The sequence below is a fragment of the Podarcis bocagei genome, assembly GCF_964188305.1.
Source record: "Podarcis bocagei genome assembly, chromosome: 6".
NCBI classification, from domain to species: domain Eukaryota; kingdom Metazoa; phylum Chordata; class Lepidosauria; order Squamata; family Lacertidae; genus Podarcis; species Podarcis bocagei.
The window spans coordinates 38,805,270-38,831,387 of NC_138130.1; the positions used below are offsets into that span (position 1 = coordinate 38,805,270).

Genomic DNA, 26,118 nt, shown 5'->3' on the forward strand with positions numbered 1-26,118 from the left:
AAACAGCAATATGCATGTTGCTTAGAAGCAAATCCTACTGTGTTCAGTGGCTTACGACCCAGTAGATGTTTTTTTTAAAAAAGGATTGCAACCCTGAGAGCGCATGATCAGCCTCATCCCCAACCAAGTCTGCATGCATGGCCCCTTCACCTCAAGTCTGGCTGCATGGAAAAAGCCCTTAGTAAAACACTGAACTCTTCAGACCAGAAATTCAAGATAAAATGTCTTTTTAAGGAGCTGTTTGTGCAAGCCCCGGATGTTTACATGGATGTTTGAATGCATAAAAACAGCTGGTTTGATGAATTCTTCCCATAGTCTTTCTAGTTCAAATGATGCGATTAAGAGTTTCTCTTCCACCTACATTTTAACTTAAAACACACCCACACACAAGTCAACAGCCTAAATTTGTAGCTAGTTGATCTGTGCAACAGACATTGCTACAAGACACACTAATTTCATACAAAGTTTCGCTAAAGGAATGTAATTGTTTAAATGTAGTGCTGGAATATAAATCTCACTGTACAATTGCCATTAAAAAGTGGGCCATGCTTCTTTAAAAATAAATCCTAGGCAAGAAAAGTTAAAACTTCATTATAGCTTCATTGTAAAAGAAACAGGAGAATACCAATGCAAACTATTTTTGCAGTGTATACTCATGTCCTATAAAATAAGTCCTCTTGAGTTCAATGGGACTCACTCCCAAGTGGGCATAGGATAGCAGTCTTAATTAGTTTAATATCTGTAGATGCAGTGAAGTGAAGTGATGTGTACTTTCTGATCCCCCCCCCCCCAACACAGAGATTAGCGCACAGACTAATGCTGTCATATTTATACAGGGCAAAGATCTGCAGAGAATTCCAAGCATTCCAGCATTTTACCAAGCACATTACAGGGAAGCATTAGATTAGGGAAATGATCAACGTCTTGTCTTATTTTTATTTGCCTATCGCTTTAAACGAGGTCTTCTTCAAACCTTTTATTCTCTGCCCTGTTACCCAGACTATCTTTTTAAAAACGAAACACTCCTTGAATGGATTTCACATGTGTCACATAAATCATTTTGGAGTAATGTTAGGGGTGCCTGTATAAGAAACAGAAATTCACATTTAAATGTTCTCATGTGAGGTGTTTAAATCAGTTGATGCCTAGTCAGGAACTTCTATTTAAAATCACACTCAGTCTTCTTGTGTTTATGTCATCCCACCTGTGGATGGATGTGTTATAGAGAAAGCATATTTTTCATCTTCCCCACAAGAAAAGCTTTGGTGATTTTTATACATGCCTTGCTTTTTTTTAAATTACCAAGCTTACCTGTGCTGATGTGCATGTACATGTTTTTACACGCACATCTATACGGCTATTGAAATGGACAAGGCTTTTCTGTCCCTGTATCCATTTCACTGAAGACCCATGATAGTGGAACAGGTTGATGGGGTACTGCAGATAGGGAAGTTACACGCTGAATATGGTGTGTACACCGAGTACAGGTGGAAAAGCAGGAGGAGCAAAAGCACAGGGTCAGAAAAAATACGTGATTTCATTTCCACTACATTCAAATAAGCCTTGGCAATGTCACTCCTGTGACATTGCTGCTCAGTGTATAGCAGGAGTAGACAGAGCCCTAGGCCCCTTCAAGCATGCAACACAATGATACACCCAAGTGCAGCCTCTTTCCTGGCACTGTTTACAAACAGATACCTCTGCTATTTTTATTGATACACTATATAACATAATAAAACAAAATGCTCACATTTAAGTTTTTAATCAGGTGTACATAGCCCATCTGCAGCACAGCATATGTGGGTGCTCCCGGTACCTTTCAAATGATGTGAATCCACATCAGTACCACCAGAACTTGATCTTCGAGTGGTACTTTTTTTATATACTTAAAATGCAGCCAGACCTCTCTCAATTGTCCTGGTTATCTGAGACAAAAAAAGAATCAAATGTACATATCCTTAAAAAGTGACAAAGGTGAAAGATCAGTAGGAAAGGAAATTGCGATCCATAACGTTGACTGCTGGTTGATTTAGAATGCTGACATTTCTCGATGTAGAAGTTAATGTGCTCCAAATGAAGAGGTGTTTCATGTCATAAAAGCGGCACTTACGAAAGTACCGTAGGAACAAAAACGGAAGCCATTCGTATTGCATCCTTCCTCTCAAATAATTCCAACTTGTTCTCTCTTTTATAAAATCAAAATACGGGGAACAGCTAATAAAATCTTTGTGACAGAGCCCTTAATGTGCAAAAACAAGTCATTCTTATGAGGTGCCCAAATGCAAATATCCAAATTAGGGTTCCTTTTCTTTCTTTTTTTAATATATAAATAATTTATAAATTTTCCTGAAAGAGACTAAATACAAAAGCATTCTGAGAAATTATTAAAGCCTTATCTTGTCTTTAATACAAAAGAAACAGTAAAGACTGACAACGTCATCCCATTATTCTCAGTCCTGGCTTGAAGCATTTAGGGTCGCTTTTGTATGAAATGCATTTCTGTTAATATTTTTTTTCCAGTCAAAATTCGGTGGGAAGTATATATGAGGGATACTGGACATTCATCATCCATCTCTGTTGAGCAACAATCATGGCATATGCTCTGTGGAATCTAAGTGGTCTGGGATGGGAAGCCCCGTTATTATTGTCAAACACTTATTCCAGACAGTGAACGTTGGGCACACAGGCTGTGCAAATGTAATGTCAAACGTGTAAAGATGCAGGGAGTTCAAAGCATCATAAAAGGCCAAGGAACCATTGTCATAGTCCAACAAAATTCCAACACGGCGAAGGTGGGGTGCAGGCTCTATCTGAATTTCTTTGCTGTTATGTCTCACTACCCACGTATTATTACAGCGGCAAAGAACCCACGAGGCAGAATTCTTCCCGATCCATTCGTGTTTTGGCGCCGACTTATAAGAAATGCCAATGGCATACCTGCAAAACAAATGAGCTTTGAGAAAATGCACTTTCCATTTCATGCAGTCTTCTGCACTTTAACCTACTGTGCTCTGCAGTAACATGCATGCCTCTTTCTGTTTGTGCCTTTCGTACTCTCATGAACTGAAGGCTAACCAAAAACGTCAACACATATTTAATTAATGTTCTTCCTTACAATCTGAAAGACAGGTCATGCACATCTTACTGCCACAAATATTATTTGCTGTAACAATGCAATTGCATAGGATATTTGCTTTCCTTTTCTGTGACCCTCCTTTGAAACCAGCGATGGCCAGACAGCATGCTGCTTGGCTCACAAATTCTTCAGGGTGCTAGCCCTCCTGACTCCAAGGATTGCAACGAAGGCTTATCTCAGGGAAGGGAATGGGGAGATGGTCTCTAAAGAAGTTGACTGGTGCCTAGAGGATTATAAAGGAGGCAAACAACGTATCTTTGCACCCAGAAATCTCCCACTGGACCACAAATCCCTTGATTCCTGGGCAGGAAATGAGATGCAAAGCATTTGTTGCAACTATAGGGAGACCTATGCAGCTGCACTGGCAAGTACATGCTTGGAGTGCCATGGGCTTTCAGGTGTAAGAGGTGGGAGCATCTAACTCCATGTGCTTCTGGAATGGGCCCAGGACCTTCCATAAAATAAGCTATAGAGCCATCTCCACTTCTGTTCCAGTCCAGAACCTGTTTGAGGTGGAAGCCTGATCCATCCTTGTCTTTGAAGGTCTTGTCAGAATAAGCTGCGAGTCTATGGACAGAGATGGTATTGCAGCTACCTTTGGGCTACTATAGTGTTTTAGGTGCTGAATATCACATATTATGTTTACTGATAACCACCAACTTTTTTGGGGGGCGGGCAGGCAGGGAGATTAAATAATGGTTTAATGTTTATTATTATTTTCCTACCATAGTTATTTCATCACTTAAGAAAATGCAGTCAATCTCGAGCTTCTATTCATCACAAAAATGAAGGAAAACATGTGTTGTACTTACCATGTGCTCCCGCTGATAACCACTTCCCAGTAATGCCGTCCACTGTCAATAAATACATTGCCCGCTACCCCGTAGCTCCCTTGGCTGGTAAAGCGCTCAGGTGTGTGGCTCTTTTTAGAAGAGGTTTCGTCACGCTCCACTGTCAAGTTGTCATGAGATACTTTCAGCTTCCTGTGGGCAGACTTGGGATCCAGTTTAAATGGCTGGCCTTGATTTGGAACAAGATAAAAGACTGAATGAGTGCTGCATCCTGAAGCCTGTTTGTTGCACAAGATTAAATTTAGCTGCTGGCGATCTGTGAGTGATGGTCCTTGTGTTTAAATGAATGACTGCTATTGCTCCTTTTTGAGTGTAAAACCAAGGACTATGCTTAGGGCCAGTGCTGCAGAAGAAACAGGATTTTCTTTGCCCCTGGTGGCTACGCATTCTTAATCATGCCTGCCATGTTGCATCTGCACAGCCCCCATCCTTGCTCTGGTTCTTGGGACACTAAAGTGGAGCGTTTGAAACTGTCTGCTATTCACAAGGAAGTAACTATTCTTTTTCATGCCTCCAGGGCTGACTTGTTCTGGATAAGCCTCCTTGAAGACTTTGATTGACATCTGAAGCCCTCTTCATTCCTCCACACAGACCGTGAAGTGTGATGGGCAGGGACATGCATGTCTACTCAAAAGTAAGTTCTACAGAGTAAATCGGGGCTTTATAGGAGGAGGGCAGCCTAAATTAGTTTCCATAAATGAATGCAGAGGCTGAAGGACATTAGCAGCCATGACTGCCGAGTGAAACAAATGGCCCACAATTGAGGAAAGTGCTAAAAATATGAGGTCTTCTGTATCTTTCTGAAGTGTCTCAGGCTGAGTGGAACTGGGATGAGGGGGAAACAAAGTGCACAGAGGGGTGGATGCAACATTACTCACTGTTTGTCTTCAGCTTTCCTGGCTCACTGTTTCGGCTGCCAGCCTGATTAATGGCCTTCACAACAAATATGTACTTGGTGCCACTCTGCAGGCCATGCACCGTGTAGTGGTTTTGCTTGATATTAGGAACAATCATCCAGCTGTCGGCCGAATTACACAGACCTGCAATTTCAAATCAAAACCATTAGTCCAATCCATGGAGGAATTTCTGGAATGCACCTGAACAATGAGGTGAGCCTGAAAAATGTCACTGAAGAATCCAAAAGTAAATAAGCTCTTTGCTTCTCTAAATAGCAAGAACACGGCCAACTGAATTGTCCACTCACCGAGGACAGATTCACGCTTTATTTCTTAAAGGATTTCAAACCGCAAATACTTGTTCAGAGTGGCCAACTGTAAATGACCCACACATTTTTAAACTGGCATTTTAAATGGGAGTGTAGTGTAGCTTTCATAACTGAGAGGTCCATGGTGAATTGTCTCCTATTTGCCAATCCTGTCCCCTTGCCCAAACAACCTTTTGATCGGATAAAGTTGATAGTCTTTACTTGGACTCTGTTATTGTAACTCATGTACATTCTATGTTCTTATGTTATAGTTTAGCTTTTCATCCTTTAATTCCCATCTTGTTGTTGTAATTGTTCTCTATGTTTTATATACATTAGAAAATGAATTATTTTTTTAAAAAAGATCACCTTACACGCAAGAAAAGTAGCTCAGTGCAGAAGGGTTCTCTGGAAACAGTTATAGCTCCTGAGTCAATATGGATGACATTTGAGGATGTCCTGGTCCAGTTTCTATACATATTTTGTGGCTTAGCCCAACACATTTTTGAGACTGTCTTGGAGGGCAGGGATGTGTCCTCAATTCTGTTCAGTTAAATTAAAATTAGCAGCTCATAAATTCCCTTACCCAGTGGCATAGGCTGAACAGGGCTAGAATTGTATTTCCATTCTCTTTCCCTAGATGAGCGTCTGTAGGATACAGTTCAGGCTTGTGCTACTGCTGTGACATTGAACTAGACAAAAATTTAGACTCCTTCCAGTTTTATGAGCCATAGGCATACAAGCAGAAGTAGCAGCTGTGAAGTACTACTGTTGCCCGTCAATTCAGGTTTCTGATTTCAAAAAGCAGGGCTTTAAAACAAGGAGAGCAAGTTCCCACATGTGGTACAATAATGCATTTTTAAAGCCACATTTTAGAAAATGAATGGAATGCAAATTAGAGACTGGAATAGTGCGTTGACTGTAACAAGGTTATCGTGCTGGATTTGTGAGATACTGGAGGCAGGAAGAGAAGAAGGATTTCTTTCTTTTTTCATTTTACAATCTGGAGGTAAATCATTCATAAAACATCTTCTCCAGGATTTGTTGCTATTGAAGTTCAAAAAGCAGATGGGGAAAAAAATATTCTCACTGCAAATCCCCCTATTGCTGGACAATGGAATGTTTCAGCAAGACAATGAACAACACCCACAGTGCAAAAGTCACAGGAAGACTATATAATCTCCTGATCATTTCTGGCACTTAAAATACAAATCTCATTTATGGAAGTGGAAAAAGTGTATCAAGAGAAGGAGACAGACATATATGAAGCTTTCCCCTCAGGTCTCACACTAGGTTAGGAAAAAATAAATCTGCTGAACGCAGATACATTTTGAAAATTGTCAAGGGGGTATTTTAATGCATTTATTAAAAATAAGGTCTTTGATGATAAAAAGCAGGGAGCCAGAGGCTGACCCTAATGTACAGGTAGGTTCCTGGGTTTTTGGGGTTTTTTAAACCACTACCTATGAATGGGAAGTAAATTTGAATGCACTACCTTGAATGCACATCCGAATGCCCATTCCATTATGATTCTTAAATCCCCAGCTAACTTGCAAAATAATTTCTGCATTCTGACACCAGTGTCTCCCTTGCCCGCATAACCATTTCTGCATCTAGCCACCAATATTTTTTTAAATTAAAAGAAAACAAATGAACATAAGAAGGATTTAGGATAATTGTCTACCCAAGCGGGGATTGGAAATCAAACTGCAGCATCCATAAGATCAATGGACGTCTTCAACAAAGTCTTATTTCAGGATTTCCAAAAGCTGGCTGTTTCTTAATTTACCAGTGTAGTGGCTACATGGCAGAAGATTGTTTTCTTTATAAATAAAAACCGTCGTAGGCACAGTTTCAAAAAATGTGATGATAGCATATGCTCAGTGCAGTCCTCTCTTCTGCTCTGCTTTTTGTAACTTTTAGTACATCATGCACAGCTACTTGCTAAATGAAGTATTACTTACGTAACTTTGATTCCAAAGCATTCAGAAGACAAGTAATTGTTTTCAAAGCTATTTCAAAAGGAACTTAATTGAAATGTCTTTTACATTTATTTATTTTAATATCAGTTTGGGCAAGGAGTTCATGAGTTTTTGAACACCCACCAACCAATCAATGATTTGTGAATGTTTCTCACAGGGGAAATACTATAAACTAAATGTCAATGGAAAATCAATATGAGATTTTCAGGAAAGCTCTTCAAGGTTTTTTTTTTTTTTGCAGAACCCATGCATATTTTCTGGTCTGGTACAATTTAATCCACATGCATCATTGTATGGAATGTTCATTTAGGAAGAGGGGGACACCCCCCCCACATAACTGACCCAATAACTTCTCCAAATACTTTCCATTATCAACTATAGGAAATGGAGCGCCATGAATGTATTAAGTTCTTTCGCATGCTGTAGCTAACAAAGGGGAGCCTTCATTGTGGGAGTGGGAAATTACAGCCATACAATTTTGTCTACAAAATAAATTTGTACATCAGCAATGGTTCACGTGACTAGACTTCTGCATGGACACAGAGCCACTGCTTAAAATAGATGTATGTGCTGGCCGCATGTGCTTAAGGCCACACTTTTTCATACCCTATGGCATTTTTAGTGTTGGGAAATAATTGTGAGTAAATATGCCTTCAATCTGTTGTTAATTCTGTAGAACAAACGGGTTGTACCCAACTAAGTCCTATTCAAAGTACACTGTTAAATTACTGAACCTAGGATAGCCATGACCATTAATGTCAATAGATCTATTCTGAGTAGGGTTAGAACTGGATACAATCCACAGTACCAAAGATAAATCTTCATATGATAGGGTTTGCCATATTTCAAAATGTGAAAATCCGGACACAAATGTTGATGAGCTGGCTATGTCCAGGAAATTCAGAACCTATGGCACCTTATCATATGATGAGTTCATAATCACAGAAATATTCCCATCGCAGTGGAATCTATGCTTTCAACAAACAGTGAAGCTCTTCCTTTCTTACATTATGGCAAGAGGCACGCTAAAAGCCTGTCTAGATATAACCCCATTTTGACAACAAATTTCACCCCTTGTTTATCTGAATCCATCTCTGCATTACACCCCACCCCCAAAGAAATTAAGCCTCTGAAGTGATCCCTTTAAAAAATAATCACACACAACTAAATACATTTCACATCTAAATACTATTCAGTTCTACAGAGCAAATTCCGGAGCAGTGAGCAAGCTAAGTTGAATGTGCGGCCATATATCAAGAATGATACATTCATGGTGTCACTAGGGAATGAATCCATGGCAGTTGCACATGGTCTGCTATGCTATCTTCTTCCTCTTCAAAGATGATGAGCCTCTCAAGCATGAGCCATGCACTCCCTGGCTGCAGATTATCTGTGACTACTAGCAAATTTTAGTCACTTTCAAAAAAGAGAAACAATAATAAACTCCTGGTTTATAAACTGCAAGACCACAATGTTGCAAAAATGTAAGAAGGAAATTTTAACTTGTTTCAGTTACAGTAATAATATTGGTGCAACAAGCATCCACACAGGAAAAGGTTTTTCCTCTCCATAGGTCAGTTTTGTTTTCCCAGGCTAGAGCAAAAGTTTGAAAACAGCAAGAAAAAGAAGCCAGTCGGGAAAGTAAATACATTCCAGAGATACACAAGTCTGATTCCTGCTCAAAAAAGGAATCTTTCTATAAGCACAAGGGTGTGAGGGAAACTGGAAAACTCACCAAACACCACACCGCCATCTAAGAACCTTGCACATGGGAATTTTTGAATCTCCCTGGTCCTAGTTTGACACTCTGACTAGTATATGCCACACAGGCAATAAGCAGCAATTAACAACCCCACATTTTGGTATAACTGCTGGGTTAGTCAAACCATGACATACAATAAATATTTGGCCTCCCAACCCCTTTAAGACAAGATACTGAATTAATATTAAGCTACATTTCATAAAGATGAGACTAGCATCCTTCACTGGCTTTCTCACAATGCAGAAGCTTTGTTCTAAAGTTCTACCCTAGTGCTTTTCAGCTGACCTAATGTCTTTCCCGCCATCCTCCAGTTTGCCTTCCGTCAGCGTAGTACCATGCATAGAAATGGGTCAGACAGAATGAAGCGCAGCTTCTTATCACTTAGCTCTCTCTTCTTGTCAGCGATTAACCAAAGAAACATCTAGCCCTTTCCGTGTCTTCTTCACTTCATCTATTTTGCTCTAATTCTTTTGCAGAACTCTTAAGATTATTTGCAGTCAGGCTATCTGCAGACTTCAAGTGCCTAAGGAAGATTTCCATATATTTTTTTTTCCTGCGCAACTCCATTAAACATTTAGACATCATTGATGTAAATTAAGTGCTATCTGGAAAATTCATGAAAGCTTTTAGACATATGCTTTCAATATTTTAGAATTCGCAATTCAAATCACACCACTATATTTACTGAGGTGTCTTAAGTTTTGAACCATGAAACTAAAACACCTGTTGACTGGTTCAGCCAATGCCTTTCCATCAGTAAATAGAGAGTTTACTTCAAGTTTGGAGATACAATAGTTCAAAATAGCAAATGGTCATCAATGTTAGAACCTAGATCAGAATGCATGCAGAAGTCTACTCCACTCCTGACGTTCAGTCCAAACTAGCATAAATAGCATGACTGCGCAATCCTATATTTCAACAAAGAATCTCTAGGAACAGATTTATTTATAAAATGGACCAGCTGCTTTTTAAAAAACTTTAAAATGTCTAAGGTTGCATACAAAAATAAAAGCATGCCACATAAACACAAATAAATAGCAAAATACACAAACAGACAGTAACAATTAAATAAAAAGCACCACATCTTACTACTAACAAGAACAAAAAAAAAAATTTTCCCATTTAATATTTGGAGAAGAAAAATAATTCAGAGGAAAAAATACATGGCTTATAAAATATATACACAAACTCCATAACCCAAACCTTTTCACCTTCAGCATTAAGTAATGCTCTGTCATCACTAAATACTTCAGAAAAAGCAATAATTTAAATAACATAAACTAATAGAAACTGTATAGCTTTATCACTGACATAATGATATTTGACAGATGCATGATGTTGATGAGTGAGGGCTAGCAAGTTAAATTTGATCTGTGATAAAATAAACAGGTCCATTATGGAAATGAGATTGATTTAAAAAAACAAAAAAGGAAACAAAACACCTCTCTGCGTAAAATCTAATGATGTTGTTCACCTACAGAATGGTTTTTTATCCACAGAGGCATCCATTAATGTAAGAGAAGGAAAAGCAGCTTTCTTCAATTCCCCATTCTTCCTGCAACCACCAATGTCCCCCTAAAACCAGTGGTCAAACTTTTTTCCCGAAGAGAGCCAGATTTGATGAAGTGAAGGATTTTACCCCAAAGTTGTTGAGCTTCTTTTTTTAGGATTGAAGTTGGTAAGGTGCTTTTTTTAGGATTTAACCCCAGGATATAAACTGCCACAAGGGCCAGATTAAACCGACCAGCTCCCGAAACAGACTTTGGACATGCCTGCCCTAAAACTATTTCAGAGGGTTGAGGGATCATCTAGACCAGTGTTCCCCAACCTTGGACCTCCAGCTGTTTTTGGACTACAATTCCCATCATCCTTGACCACTGGTCTTGCTAGCGAGGGATGATGGGAGTTGTAGTCCAAAAACAGCTGGAGGCCCAAGGTTGGGGAACACCGATCTAGACCACTGCAGAGTAAATCTCCTCCCATTTCCTTATGTTAGTAGATGACTCTGCTAGATCAAAAGCCACCCCAAAAATGGAAAGAAAGCTTTGGATTTCACCCATTAGATTTATTTCTATTGCTGTATCTATAGTTGATGTATTGTTAACACACTGATGAGAGTATTGCCACTGTCCTGTATACATTACTGTATACATTACAGGCAAAACATGAAGCATTGACATAAATTGAGGAACGGCTTTAGGGTCTTTCTATTTGACTTGGTACATAGACATAGAATTGTAGAGTTGGAAGGGACCCTGTGGATCATCTAGTCCAACCCCCTGCAGTGCAGGAATTTTTTGCCCAGCGTGGGACTCGAACCCACAACCCTGAGATTAAGAGCCTCCTGCTCTATCGACTGAGCTACCAAGGTGGGACTTGCTTGTGATTTGTTGGAAATCAAAATCAAACACGAGATATAAAATGATTTGTACTTACTAACTACATTAGCTTGCCCAGTGAAAATAGTATACTGCAACTCATAGGAAACCACACTGAATTCATCATCTGACGTCCAGTGAACTGTGATTGTGTCATAAGAAGCTGTACAAAGCTCTTCTCTAATGGTTGGGGGATTTGGAGCTGTGAAAAATTAAAAGCAACTGTTAACATTTGTCACATAACTGCCCCCCTTCATTCCAATTATTCATCCCATTTATCACATTCACTTCTTCTCGCATTATGTTCAAAAAGTTGTCAGCTATGCACAGTGCTTTTTTCTGGGGGGAAAGGGGGAGGGACTCACAGGGAAATAAATAAATGGCTAGATATGTTGTGGGCCCAGTTGCCCCCCGCCCCCAGGCAGTGGCTAAATGTAAGATGCGATGAAAAAACAATGATCTTGGTTAGAAATAGCCACAACTTTATTGATTAGAGATGTAAATGGATTTTTGGCTTGGGCATTGGGTGGGTTAATCAAATAGACAGAGAGATATCGATCGATCAATCAAATCGATCTATGCATACACATACACTATACATTCTAGAATCTTACCTGTAAGATAATCAAGGCATTCCAGTAGTTTCTTCTCTCTGGTAAAATCTAGCGCAAAGGTGTCAAAAGTGTCATTGAGATTAATTTCAGGAATTAGAACCTGGGAAGATGCTGTTGCCATGGCGACTCTGCAGTGGAAGAAACAGGGCTTATTTAGAGCCTGGGTTCAGGCTGGGAAATTATTTCGATGTCTAGGGTACATAACATACATAACACAAGTGGGGAGGGGAGGGAAGTGTGCTGAATGCCGTTTCTACTGCACCAAATAGCAATAAATATTCCCATGGCCATTGGAACACAGAAAAAGTCCATATTATACTAGGTCAGACAAACTATCTAGTGCAGTGTTTCCTACTCTGGTTGGCAGTAGCTCTTCAGGTCTTGGTAACACCAACTGTTACCTACTCTTTTTAACTGGAGATGCCAGGGACTTGACTTGAGGCCTCCTGCAGGCAAAGCAGTACTCTACAGTCCCTATTAGCCAATGTGATGGGGGGGGGGGCGGGCGGCACATCCTGCTGCTAGTAATGGAAAAAGGCAAATTTAGAAAGTCTTGAGCCCCAGCTTATCTTATTTTAGAAAGAAGACACAGGGAAGAAATATTCTTTCAGCTCAAACAAACCTGTAGTTGCTCTAAGATTCACTGCAGGGGTCATATTGCCAAGCATCAAAACTACTCAAAGTAATGTCATACTTATGTTGCTTTTGTTAAAAAAAAAAAAGCATCTCAAGTTAAGACTGGGGCGAATGAGGTGAACAATGGCCCCGTTTTTGGTCATCACAATATCTTTTTTGCAACACAGTAAACTGAATGGGGCTTATTTATCCTGCTGAAAATTTGACTGGTATTCAGCTTAAGCATTAAACGTGCTGGAAAGAAACATCAGAATGAGGGTTTTATTTCATACCATTCAAGAAACCCTGCAGAAGCATGCAGTATTTATTTCTTGTAGAAAATGATTTTGGCAGGTGTTCTTTTGCACTTTTTCTTAACACAGCTCCACTAACTAGCATGCTATTCCAGGTGTTCACACATTTTCTTTCTATAAAGAGAGGTGTAGAACACTTCTCCAGCTTATAGCAGCCACACCATTTTAACTCTGCAATCTGCTGAGTGAAGCTAAAGCCATAATATTTCATTAATGTCAGTGGGGGTGGGAAGCTGTATAGGTTTGTTTGTTTTGTAGCTTGTATTTAGTTTTGGACAAGTCTCAACACTGTAAGAAAGCTTATAATGCAATGAAGTTTTCAGTCGGGGATCTCAAAGACACGACAACGCATACCAGAACTGTAAGTGGATTATTGTGTTTTGAGAAGATTCAAAAGAAAATTCACATTCACTCAGGCATAGAGAATAAGCTTCCTTCTTGTATGGTGGGGAATAAGCCAATCTTGCCTGTTTGGAAGCAGCTACACACTTTCAATCAATTGCACTCATAATATATACTAAAGCAAAATGTTTTGATTGCTCCAGTGGTCCGATTTCCCAAAATGAAAGATTTAATTCTCCACCTAGTACTGAAAATTCAAGTTCAAAACTCATGGTAATGACTTCAATCTCAGCTTATGACATCTAAAATTTAGTATGAATTATGCATTTTCATGAATTGGGTAACTTCTTCTGGTTCAGATGAATGCTGAAAAATAGCCACTTATTCCAAACCATGTTCAGTTATTTCCCTAGCTCTAAAAAAAGACATGTAAGGCAAACATGCTGTCTAAATAAAGCAGACATCATGCTGGTAGCTCCTACACAATCATCCTGAGGAGTGCATGTAGCTACTGCCTTATAATTATGATTAACTCATTTATATACCACTTACTTGCCAAAATGGCTTTGAAGCAGAAGTATAATTATTTATTAAATATTGTCTGTACACGGTTTAGTTGGGTGCAACTACTAATAAGATTTCTATGGTGCTTGCAATACTTTCCAAGCAGAAACCATTTTGAATGTCTTGACTCCCATGTATGTGGAAGCACAACTTGGTTACAAATGCTCCTGAGGTTAACTAATAGAGCCTACCATCCTTATTTTTTTTAAAAAAATCCAAAATTAGGTCTGGGACCTAAGCTTGTGTGTGGATCAAACTAGATTTGACATTAATTGTGTATTTGCATTTAACATGCACAGTTTTGTTTTTTGTTTTTTAACATAACTTGCAGCCAGGGGAGTGGGACCCCATTACTGGGATCAAAACAGGTATGGAAAGGGAGTTTAATCCTGACAAAAATATATCCTCCATATTGGGAGGAAAGATTCCATTGGAGGAAATGGTTGACCCAAATGAAAACACAGAAGTAATACAAGGTTTTCGCTGTGCACATTCTTAGCAATGCATTTTCAGGGGCTGTTCTGTTCTGTTCTTTTCTGTACCTTATCAACCCAACAGCATATTGCTATTTTCTATATTTTAAAGCAGAAATGTAGTTACCATGATGCAAAAGAAAGAAACCCAATTCAAATAGCTGCAGGAAATTTGGGATCCTTAAAGAACCTGGAGTTTGAAATGAAGCTTTTGCCCAGTTAAAACAGGATGTGAAATGTAAGTAGTATTTTGTTGTCTGCTTATTAGATATAGCTTCTCCAAACTGATAGTATAACATTTTTATGATTTGTCAAACCCTCTTCTATGATAGGGTTGAGAAACATCTATAGCTAACAGTCAGGGATGATGGGAGTTGTAGTTCAGCAACACTTGGAGGGCAATATTTTTAACATCAGTCCTACCATTCTATTAAATACAGTGGTGCCTCGCAAGACGAAATTAATTCGTTCCGCAAGTATTTTCTTCTTGCGAGTTTTTCGTCTTGCGATGCACGGTTTCCCATAGGAATGCATTGAAAATCAATTAATGCGTTCCTATGGAAACCGCCTTCAGACCAGGTCCGGGGACAGTCTGTCCCCTGACCTCTTCTGAAGGCTGGGGGGGGGAGGGCTTTTCTTCCCACCCCCAGCATTTTAAAAAACCCTGGGACAGCGGAGGACTTCTCCGCTGTCCGGGGCGATCTTAAAATGCTGGCGGGCGGCATTTTAAAATCGCCCGGGACAGCGGAGGACTTCTCCGCTGTCCGGGGCGATGTAAAAGCCCCTGGGAAGGCAGGCAGGGGGGACAAAGACTTTTGCCCCCCGCCCGCCTTCAGAAGAGGTCCTGGACCTCTTCTGAAGGCGGGCGGGGGGCGAAAGTCTTTGCCCCCCCCGCCTGCCTTCAAAAGCTCTCCTGGGAAGGCAGGCAGGGGGGAGCAAAGACTTTCGCCCCCCGCCCGCCTTCAGAAGAGGTCCTGGACCTCTTCTGAAGGTGAGCGGGGGGCGAAAGTCTTTGCCCCCCCCCGCCTGCCTTCAAAAGCTCTCCCGGGAAGGCAGGCAGGGGGGAGCAAAGACTTTCGCCCCCGCCCGCCTTCAGAAGAGGTCCTGGACCTCTTCTGAAGGGGGGCGGGGGGCGAAAGTCTTTGCCCCCCCCGCCTGCCTTCAAAAGCCGTCCGGGAAGGCAGCCAGGGGGGAGCAAAGACTTTCGCCCCCCGCCCGCCTGCGCCTCCGCCTCGGATGGAAGCGATCGTGCGTGCATCGGAGGAGGAGAAGCCTTGATCTCGCCGCTGTACCTGCGCTGCTTAGGTCCTGGATGCCCGGACCAAGGAGCAAGGCGCCGCCCCGATCGCCTGCTTTCTTCCACCCCAGCCCCCTGCGGGATCGATGCCTGGAGGATCGCCGCCTCTGCAGGGCTCTCGCCCGGAGGTTTCCTTCCGCGAGCTCCAGGCACCGATCCGCTGACGGTGCCGGTGAAAGGGGCCCGCCCACATCAGGACGGGAGAAAGGGAAAGGCATCGCAGAAAAACGAAAGCCACGCCTTGTCCCTTTCGACCGGTTCAAGTCCCTCTCTCCCTTCGCGGAGGCTGTCAGAGTAAGCGCGGCTTCTCTCTCACCGTCTGGGCTGCGTCTCATTCACAACGGTGAACGATGCAGCAGCTGCTCCCGCGTGCGGGGTGTGTGGGGGGGGGAGAGCTGCACCTCACGGAATTCTGCCTTCCGTGCAACTCTTAAAGGCACAGCGACCCTCTCAGGACCTGATCGAGACGCTGCGCCTGGGGACAGAGCAGAGAGGTGCCCTTTCCCTCTGCATTCAGCACACCGTTGTGAATGAGACGCAGCCCAGACGGTGAGAGAGAAGCCGTGCTTACTCTGACAGCCTCCGCGAAGGGAGAGAGGGACTTGAACCGGTCGAAAGGGACAAGGCGTGGCTTTCGTTTTTCTGTGATGCCTTTCCCTTTCTCCCGTCCTGATGTGGGCGGGCCCCTTTCGCCGGCGCCGTCAGCGGATCGGTGCCTGGAGCTCACGGAAGGAAACCTCCGGGCGAGAGCCCTGCAGAGGCGGCGATCCTCCAGGCATCGATCCCGCAGGGGGCTGGGGTGGAAGAAAGCAGGCGATCGGGGCGCCTTGCTCCTTGGTCCGGGCATCCAGGAGCTAAGCAGCGCAGGTACGGCGGCGAGATCAAGGCTTCTCCTCCTCCGATGCGCGCACGATCGCTTCCAGGACCTCTTCTTTGCCCCCCCCCGCCTGCCTTCAAAAGCTCTCCCGGGAAGGCAGGCAGGGGGGAGCAAAGACATTCGCCCCCCGCCCGCCTTCAGAAGAGGTCCTGGACCTCTTCTGAAGGCGGGCGGGGGGCGAATGTCTTTGCCCCCCCCGCCTGCCTTCAAAAGCCGTCTGGGACAGCGGAGAAACGCGCTGCCTTTCTCCGCTCTCCCGGGAAGGCAGGCAGGGGGGAGCAAAGACTTTCGCCCCCCGCCCGCCTTCAGAAAAGGTCCTGGACCTCTTCTGAAGGCGGGCGGGGGGCGAAAGTCTTTGCTCCCCCCCGCCTGCCTTCAAAAGCCGTCCGCGATAGCGGGAAGCTCTTCCCTGCTATCCCGGACTGCTTTTAAAATGCTGGCGGTGGGGAGCAAAGCCTTTCGGCCCCCGCCGGCCTTCCTGGACCTCTTCTGAAGGCCGGAGGGGGGGAAAGGCTTTGCTCCCCACCACCAGCATTTAAAAGAGGTCCCCGGAGATTTCCCTATGGGCTTTCGTCTTGCGAAGCAAGCCCATAGGGAAATTCGTCTTGCGAAGCGCCTCCAAAACAGAAAACCCTTTCGTCTTGCGGGTTTTCCGTCTTGCGAGGCATTCGTCTTGCGGGGTACCACTGTATGTGGAAGCATCTACAGCCTTGCAGATTCCTATGTATTTCCAGAAGCAGTTTTCTCAACAATGTTTGGCATTTTGTTTTTGAATACAGTCATACCTTGGATCCTGAACACCTTGGACTCAGTCGTTTTGGCTCCTGAACGCTGCAAACCTGGAAGTGATTGTTCCGGTTTGCGAACTTTTTTTGGAAGACGGACACCCGACGAGGCTTCTGCGGCTTCCAATTGGCTGCAGGAAGCTCCTGCAGGCAATCAGAAGCCACACTTTAGTTTCTGAATGTTTTAGGAAGTTGAATGGACTTCTGGAACGAATTCCATTTGACTTCCAAGGTATGACTGTACTGGCCACTGGAGACAAGCAACAGTGGAGGATTAGCCACATTGTACTTTAGAAGATCTTCAGAACCACCTGACTGGAATCTGTTAGAACCAGAATGTTTCACTGTCTGGCCTGACCCAGCAGGGTTGTCCCTGTGTGCTTGTGACACTACCTTTCTGTTATGTTTTTAGCAGACTGCAAGAAGCGTGCGTGATCATTCTCCTTCAGAGATTGCTCAGCTTGTGAGATCAGAGAAGTGGAGCGCTCAATACACTGCTTGCAATTAGCTATCTGCTGGGCGAGTTTCCTCAGTCTCACCACCTGCAAAAAGGGAGAGAAGAAAAAAAAGTCAGGTGCATGAATTCAAAAACCATGCTTTTCTACAATTTTACCATTCTTCAAGGCCACAGCATAAATTGGGTGCTAATGCGAGTGGCTTAACTAAGAAGCAAAAGTACCATTTACACCTGCTCTCTCTGAGCCTATATTGTTCCAAGTAAAAGCTTTATTCTCCTCACTGGGGAGATCCAAAGTAAGCACAGCTGGCAGATTTTTCCAATGGCAGGAAACGTCACTTCCCATCGGTCTCTGCTTCTCAGATAACAAAAGTCTATTGTGATGGCCAGTTCCTCCAAAATGATGTTTTCAAAGCAGCTTACAAGGTGTGCTACATATTGCTATAAATTCCTGAGCTTGTTTACAGGGGGGGAAAAGTGACCCTAGAATATAACCTGACTGAAAGGAGTAATTCATGTGAACTGACAATAAAATAAATGTTAAGCCTCAGATGCTTCTATTTCTTCAGCTTTGTCTTGGGTTGAATTTAGTTAAGTAGAAAACACTGTGATGTTTGTCTGTGATTGAATGGAAAATGTGTATACTGCACACAACTTTTGCAGCAGGGGCAGGCAGGCACTTAATGAAATGTAAGTGGAAACTATCTGAAGTTGTGAATTTAAAGCTTGCCTATCTACAGCTGATAGAAGATACTGTCCTGCAATGCCCCAGATCACAGGAAGCCCCCCTCAGCAGAGTGTCATTAGCATCAACATTGCTGGATATTCCAAATGGAAATGGAAGAGGAAGGAAATCTAATAACTCTGGACCTAAGAAACACATTAAGCTCTGATTACATGTTTAAAAAACAGGAAATTGATAATTAAGTAGACTGGCAGCAAGCTTGGAATTTTATAGTAAAGATAACACAAAAAATACTTGCAGGGTTGCACTTATTAAGCAATAAACATTGCATATCATGACTCTGCTGGCAGACAATTAACCAAGATAAGAGTTATGTATCCTGACTTTAAGGCCACAACAAACATGAGATTTATGTCCGCAGTCCACCATCAGAGTATTTCTTTGAAAGTAAGCTTTAAGTCAAAACCACTTTAATTCTATTTCATTTTAGAAAAATGAGGACTGCCATTTACACTGAATCCTGAACAAGTTTCCTCAGAAGTGTCCCGTGTGTGTGTGTGTGTGTGTGTGTGTGTGTGTGTGTTAGAATTGGTGCCTTAAAGAATCTATAGTTCACCCTGGATTGTGCCACAGGAAACACCAGGAAGTCAATGTTGGTTGGTTCCTGCCTTCCCCTCTTATAGGTGATGAAGTAACAAAAAAACATTTAAAAGGATTATTCTTGCCAACAACACTAGTGTTCTGTAGATTATTTTTTAAAACACCCTTACATTTTTAAATACCGTATTTTTCGCCCCATAGGACGCACCGGCCCATAGGACGCATCAAGTTTTTTGGGGGGAAATAAAGAAAAAAAATTTTATTTCCCCCCCCCAGGCGCTTGTGGGGCAGGCAGCGGGGAGAAGCGCTCTTCTCCCCGTCTCCCACCTTCAGATCAGGTCCGGGGAGAGCCTGGAGACGCGCTGCGTCTCCCGGCTGCCCCCGGAGTGGTGGGGCAGGCAGCGGGGAGAAGCGCTCTTCTCCCTGCCGCCCGCCTTGAGATCAGGTCCAGGGACAGCAGGGAGATGCAGCGCGTCTCTCTGCTGTTCCTGGAGCTTGTGGGGCAGGCAGCGGGGAGAAGCGCTCTTCTCCCTGCCGCCCGCCTTGAGATCAGGTCCGGGGACAGCAGGGAGATGCAGCACGTCTCTCTGCTGTTCCTGGAGCTTGCGGGGCAGGCAGCGGGGAGAAGCGCTCTTCTCCCCGCCGCCCGCCTTGAGATCAGGTCCGGGGACAGCAGGGAGACGTGCTGCATCTCCCTGCTGTCCCCGGAGTGGTGGGGCAGGCAGCGGGGAGAAGCGCTCTTCTCCCCGCCGTCAGCCTCCAAACCACTTCGGGAGACAGTGGGATGGCGGCGTTCCGCCTCCCTCTGTCCCCCGACCTTGTGGGGCTGGCGCTGGGGATCTCCTGAAGCCTGGAGAGCGAGAGGGGTTGGTGCGCACCCACCCCTCTCGCTCTCCAGGCTTCAGTGAAAGCCTGCATTCGCCCCATAGGACGCACCCACATTTCCCCTTCATTTTTGGAGGGGAAAAAGTGTGTCCTATAGGGCGAAAAATACGGTAGTAACTGTTTTTATACTTATATTCTAGTCAGCAGCAGAGACTACATTTGTTCCTTAAATCTGTATTTTGGTGGATCAACATTTTAAAGTATTGTGAGGTGATAACTCATTAAGTATTAGCCTAATTGGTTTGAATATCCAAACAGAAAGTGGTGATTGTTTTTAAAATACTCTAATACCAAAAACGGGATAAGCAATGCAGTCACTTAACTGCTAGGGAGTACGTGTGACAGTCACACAGATAAATTCTACATTGCTATTAGCATTTTTGGGGGAAATAACTGTATTTTACCCAGGTACAAAATATAAACAGACCCAGTTCTAGGTGGAAATGCAATAATCCCACAAAGCAAAAGCAACTTCAACAGCAGATATCTGGAAACAGTTGATAAAGCCTATATCTCATTTCCTCCTGTTCTTTGCTGAACCATGCAGACCTTTGATACTCATTTCTGGATATATTTGAGCTTCCATGAAATTATCTAAGAAAAGTTGTGCAGGTTTCAACTTTACCAAAGGCAATGCTAAAAATTCACATTTCATTTATTCAATAAACTTCTATACTTACTTCATCATAAATAACCCCAGGACAGCTTATATGTTAAAAATATTACAACTATACAAGCTCACAGCAGAAAGCTTTCTCCCTTTACAAAAGGGTACCTCAACTCCCCCAATTGCCTTGGTGAGGTGGCATGTCAAAATCCATACAATGTAGATGCCAGGCTACATTTTTAGATTGGAAGAGCACCAGGCTTTTTTCTTTTAGCATTGTGGGCAAACATTCTTATCATTTTTTACTTCTCAGCACATTACCAGAGAAATGTCTTGTGTTACATTTTAAGCTTGCAGTGGGACCACATGAAGGGCTAAAACCTAGAGGCAGGGTATGGCAAATCTGCTGGGTTGCTTAACCATGTGGTCAAACTGCTAATCCAGCTGGTGAAACACCTGCTTAATTTGCCGGAAAAAATGTACTGACACACTGCCCTTCGTTGGAAAATAACTGTGCTTCTGCTGTCAGCAGAAAAAGAGACTTTGGGAATAAGTACAAGCCTTGTTTGAGAAAGCAGCGTCTCAGGCTTGTTAAAGCACTTCTTTCATAGCCCAATGGCATAAAGCAATGAACAAGAATCACTTCTGTCAATAATAATACTAATAAGCCTTTTCCTTCTCTTCAGCACAAACCTTGGGTCTGAGCAGGCCTGCCTGACTTAATGGAAAGTTTGCCATGAACTTTGGTGCAAAAATGTGGGTTTCCACTGCAATCATGTAACCAAGGAGATTATACAGAAGGTTGTCACATGAAATCTTGGAGGGAGCTGTATTTTGCTAATAGCATAAAGACCACTTAGTTGGTCTTTAAGGTGCTACAGGAAGGAATTTTTTTATTTGGACTATGGCAGACCAACACGGCTACCCATCTGTAGCATAAAGAAGTTCAGGGCCTGTCAAACAAAAACTTGGGGAAAGGTGGTCTTCAAGCATATTTGAGTCAGCTCTTGCCTACAGGGCTTTTTATTTTAAGTTAATTGGAATATCTTGACAGCTAAGTGAACCATTTAACCTGCCCCTGACTTTATTTCTTGTCAAAGCCTTTTCCCACACAGGGAGAGTTTATGTTTGACTTCTTCAAGCTACTTTAGCAGTTAAAGATTGAATGGCTTGCACTTAAAAGCAACAGGAATCATGGTCAAACTGATTTCACAGTTAGCTAGGTAACCAATTTAAAGCTTGGGTGAATAACTGATACTTACTTCACACAATGGGCTGACATCAGAAATAGCTGTACTACAGTGATTAAGGAATGGCATTTAACTTGAACCCCTTCTACCTTGCAATGCGTTAAAATATTTCATTGCCTTCTCCCTTCTGTAACATATAACCTGTAATTTTCCACTACTGTTCTCAGATTCTCCTGGTCTTCCCCCATGATTTCCCCTTTGTTTTGATTTTAAGGTTCATGTCGGCAAAGCTACTTTGTATACATACATTTAATAAATAATTACATTATCTACAGAATAATTTTTTTCTGAAGATTATGATATCTCAGGTTAGCATTTTCAACAAGACTTTCATATTTTAGTTTGCACACAAAATGTATTTGCTAAAGCACTGCAGTATTAGCAGTTTTGGTAAACTAAAAACACATCTCCCGCCATCTTGGGGTGGGGGGTGGGAAACTGTGCATGCATTTTTAAAACAGTAAGACAGCATAACAGCAAAATAAAAATTGCACAAGATACTATCAACATTATAGCATCCAGTAGATTTTAAATGGTGACTGAACGTTTGCTTAATGAGTTGTGACAGCATAGGCACTTCTTTCTACGAAATGCAGTAACTGCCAAGGAGTTTTCAAGGGCTTGTGTATATTTTGCAGAATACTAAAACAAGAAGTCAGAGAAGTCACAAAACATAAAGCATTTATCAAGAATGTTAATCTATTTGAGGACTTCCAAGGTAAAAATTCTTACCTTCCCTTCCTTGATTTTGGTTCCAATAATCTGACGCCTTTGTTGGATTATTTCAATAAGCAGGTCACATTCCTCCATCAGTTTAGTTTCTTGTCGGGACGCATTCACCTATTTTTTTAAAAAATAAAAAAATAAAAAAGCATCAGTCTATGATGTAAAACCAAGTTCCATTTTCACTGAACTTTTGTCACGTTTTAGACACTTTAATTTTCACAAAGTAACAAATTGAACGACTAGTTCTCATTGAAATTAGCAAAAATAAGAATTATAACATTATTTACTTAGTAGGGACCTGCAAAGACACGCATGTAAGTTTTTACAGTAGAAACTGGTGGGTTAGGGACACAGAATGGAATATCAATCGATAATCCTCTCTGCACGAAACTGCGCCACTAGTTGCATTAACCTTGACACATGCCACTTGTGGATGTGACTCACATGATGGCAGTGACTTAATAGTGTCTCTCCATGACCTCACAAATCACCATGGGAAGAAGGGCCTGTCATTTAACTGATAATGAGTCACAGATTATTTCCTTCATATGGCTTCCATCTGGAAGATTTTAGCTAGCTAGTGTGGTGTGACACAGCAGCGGACATCCTCAAACATGTCACCACCTGTTGTGGACTGGTTGGGTGCAGAGGAGTGGTGGAAGCCACCAACTGGGGAACCCTCAAGGGCAAACCCAGGGGAAGAAGGCTCATAGCCAGGGGACTGGTGGTGGGATGACGATGTGTGGTCAGAGGGAGAAGGAGGAGCAGCCTGGGAGGGGGAGGTGTTGGAAGCAGAAGAGGTAACAGGGTTTGGTGAGCAGGAAGAGGCTGTGGCAGAGGGCAGTCCAGACTCAGAGACAGGAGAGGAGGGGGTACCAGGAGACAGAGATGAGGCAGGCTGCGGAAGAAGCTAGGGAGTCTTCCCCTCCTGCTGCGACTAACTCGCCTCCCTCCTGGACTCCTAGATCATGCAGAGATGAAGAGGACAGAACAGTTGTGTGCAGGTGCAGTTTGTGACTGCTTAGGAAAGACCCTGGAGAATAGGAGCTTTATGAAGCGGGGAGATGATGGGGACATTCAGTCCTGGCAATGGCCTTGTTGGAGAAAGACCTACTGGGAGACATTTCTAGGATCACTGGGCCTGCGCTGGTTTGGTTTCTTGAATAAAGAGTTAACTTCACTGGCACCGTGTTTTTCTTTGACTGCCGACCTACGCTTGACTCCAGCTCCTGACATCACCCTTTATGCACATGTGCCCTTATGTTCTCCCAAGAAAACGGCAGGAAAGGACCACATGTTGAAACACTGTCCCAAATTTCATCAAATTGTGTCATCCAGGAAAACCATGGGGAAATTATGGCACAAAACTCCCACAGTTTTCCCGGATAACAGGGATGAAAACATTTCTTCTTCTTCCTGGAACCATGTAATGCAGAAATGAGTTAATGAGTGTTAAAACTGTTGCTACTTTTCCAGGAGTGGCTTTTATGTTGTGTGAAAGCACACATAAAAATTATCATGTAAGGAAACATTGGGATAATGGACTAATGTGTTGTTTGAATGCTGCCTAACTCTCCCCATCTAGCCAGCAGAATCTATCTAATGTTTTTTTCCGCCATGCCACACTAACTTTTCACTATCTTAAAATACCTGCACTTTGTCAACTATTCTGACAAGCTGACAACTTCCCACTGAGAAGTAAGGCTGTTTGTAAACATTTTCATGTGATAGCACAGCAGCTCAGCTTCTGACAGGTAAGTGTGTGTGTGTGTGTGTGTGTGTGTGTGTGTGTGTTTTGCTCAGTGATTCCTTAGTATTTTGGAAAGGTAATGGGAAATGTGATCCAGTTCTGACATTTACACAGATAAATCTCAAAAACCACTTTGGCTGGAAAGGTAGAGGTCTATGGTCTACTAATTGGCTGCATAATGTGCAACCAAAGCGTTCCTTTTTCAGGGCTCTGGCAATCTCAGGCAGGTCTTATATTAACTGTTTGCAACATTAACCCGCTGCAAAACATAACCTCAAAGGTTGCTCCAGCATAAATACTAGATAAGGATGGCATTGATGTGCTGTTAAGTGAATTGTGTAGTTTTAGGCAAATTTCTCCAACCTTTTTCTGAATGAAGATAATGAATTTGAACAAACAAACAAAGGAGAATAGATACTATTCTGTAAATCTAAACTTTGTTTGCTAAGACTGGCTTGTTAGTTTTGTTTGTGTTTCAATTATTGGGTTACAGCTGCTTTTCTGTTTCCTTTTTATTTGTAAGGTGCTTTGAGTGACTCCTTTGTGCAGGGGAAAACTGGTGCAAAAAAAGATGTCTAAAAGCATAAAGAAATGCACGATTCCCAGAGTATAAGTAAGGAGCTGGAGCACACAAACAACACCATGACAAAGGCAAAAGAAACCATTCATTCTTGTTCCAAGTGGAATGTATTTTGCTGCTTCTTATAAACATCTCTGTTTAACTAGGGAAAGTAATATGTGGGCATAAACTGAAAGTATTATGGTGGACATAGAATCCTTAGCAGATCTTAGAATCGAAGGGTTAGAAGGGACCCCAAGGGTCATCTACTCCAAATGTTTGGCAAATCACAAGCAACTGTCTAAATAGGTACCAATGGCTGAGACGTATCTTTCTAAAATCAACCCAGATGCCCTTGCTGAGGCAGCATTTGGTAGGCGTGTGCTACAGCAAGTCCTACCACCATCAACTGTTGAATTTCTCATTCAGGTTGTAGCTAGCTTTAGTACATTCCCTTGAAAACCAAGTTTTGCAAACCAACAACAAATCTGACTTCAGGCTGTGTTTTGCTGGCAGTAAAGCCACAGCCAAGCTGTTGGGACAGGCTCCACCCGTAACACTAAACCATGGTTTGCCTGTGGCTGTCAAACTGCTGTTGTGTGTGATCTCTTAAAATTCTTAATGGAAAATGGGAATCTTATGAATAATGGCATTATGGATTGCAACTCTCCTGTGGCTCCTTTGCATGAGGTTCAATAGAAGACTAGGGACAAAAGAGTTTAAACAGTTATTTTCTTGGCTCCCAACTGCCTGCCCTCCCCACAGCTGCTTGACCTATAAGAAAGAAATGAATTGCTGAATTGCACAGAATGTGAGGTTCTCCTGATATATGTCTATTTGTGTGTGTGTAAATGCCTATTTCTGATTCCAGCTGAATTTACAAACTCATATACAATATCTACACTTGTAATAAAACGTCTCTTATGAGAATCACATAATGGCTTGCTTGTACTAAAACCAAATGAAATACATGCCACATAATTAATCACACCACAATAATTGGCAAAACACCACACGCTATCTCTTTCTCTCATTAGCTTGGTAGATAAACATTCTGAACTCCCTCATAAGGGCTTAGGCACTGTGTAAAGAGATCACTAATTATCACCACATTGGTATGAACTCCATTTCCTTCAAGCAGTTTTCTATTGCTTATCTTGCCAAAGATTTTAAAAAACAACAACCTCAATTATGCTTAGGGCTAAAGGAAAAGAAGCAAGACAAATGTTTGCTAATTGTTCATATTAAATACACAAGGGAAATGAAGGAGTTAAAGACACATCTGTATGCAGATGTTTTCATTCTTATTTTATGATATGGTTAGTATGAGAAGGATAATAGATTTTCCATATTACAATAGAAATGCATCAAGAAAAAATAAATCACAAAAAAATAATTAATCAGC

General features: G+C 42.3%; 1 protein-coding gene and 2 long non-coding RNA genes across 7 annotated transcripts in view; 2 read left to right on the forward strand and 1 right to left on the reverse strand.

Moving 5' to 3' along the window:
- LOC308588649 overlaps window positions 1-26,118 on the forward strand; it is a 45,368-nt gene that overhangs the window by 4,204 nt on the left and 15,046 nt on the right. The window lies entirely within an intron of this gene.
- MID1 (midline 1) overlaps window positions 1,671-26,118 on the reverse strand; it is a 285,842-nt gene continuing 261,394 nt past the window's right edge. For all 5 annotated transcript variants that reach the window (XM_081197048.1, XM_081197049.1, XM_081197051.1 and 2 more), the window contains 7 exons: window positions 22,411-22,518; window positions 17,588-17,736; window positions 11,928-12,055; window positions 11,372-11,515; window positions 4,866-5,027; window positions 3,949-4,156; window positions 1,671-2,937 (listed from right to left, as the gene is read on the reverse strand). In XM_081197048.1, the coding sequence (XP_081053174.1) occupies window positions 2,589-2,937; window positions 3,949-4,156; window positions 4,866-5,027; window positions 11,372-11,515; window positions 11,928-12,055; window positions 17,588-17,736; window positions 22,411-22,518 (1,248 nt within the window). In that variant the 3' untranslated portion in view covers window positions 1,671-2,588. The remainder of the gene's footprint in view (window positions 2,938-3,948; window positions 4,157-4,865; window positions 5,028-11,371; window positions 11,516-11,927; window positions 12,056-17,587; window positions 17,737-22,410; window positions 22,519-26,118) is intronic.
- LOC308588635 lies at window positions 4,165-23,981 on the forward strand. The gene is made up of 3 exons (XR_014008846.1): window positions 4,165-4,621; window positions 14,348-14,473; window positions 23,370-23,981. It is a non-coding gene; the product is annotated as an uncharacterized lncRNA (long non-coding RNA).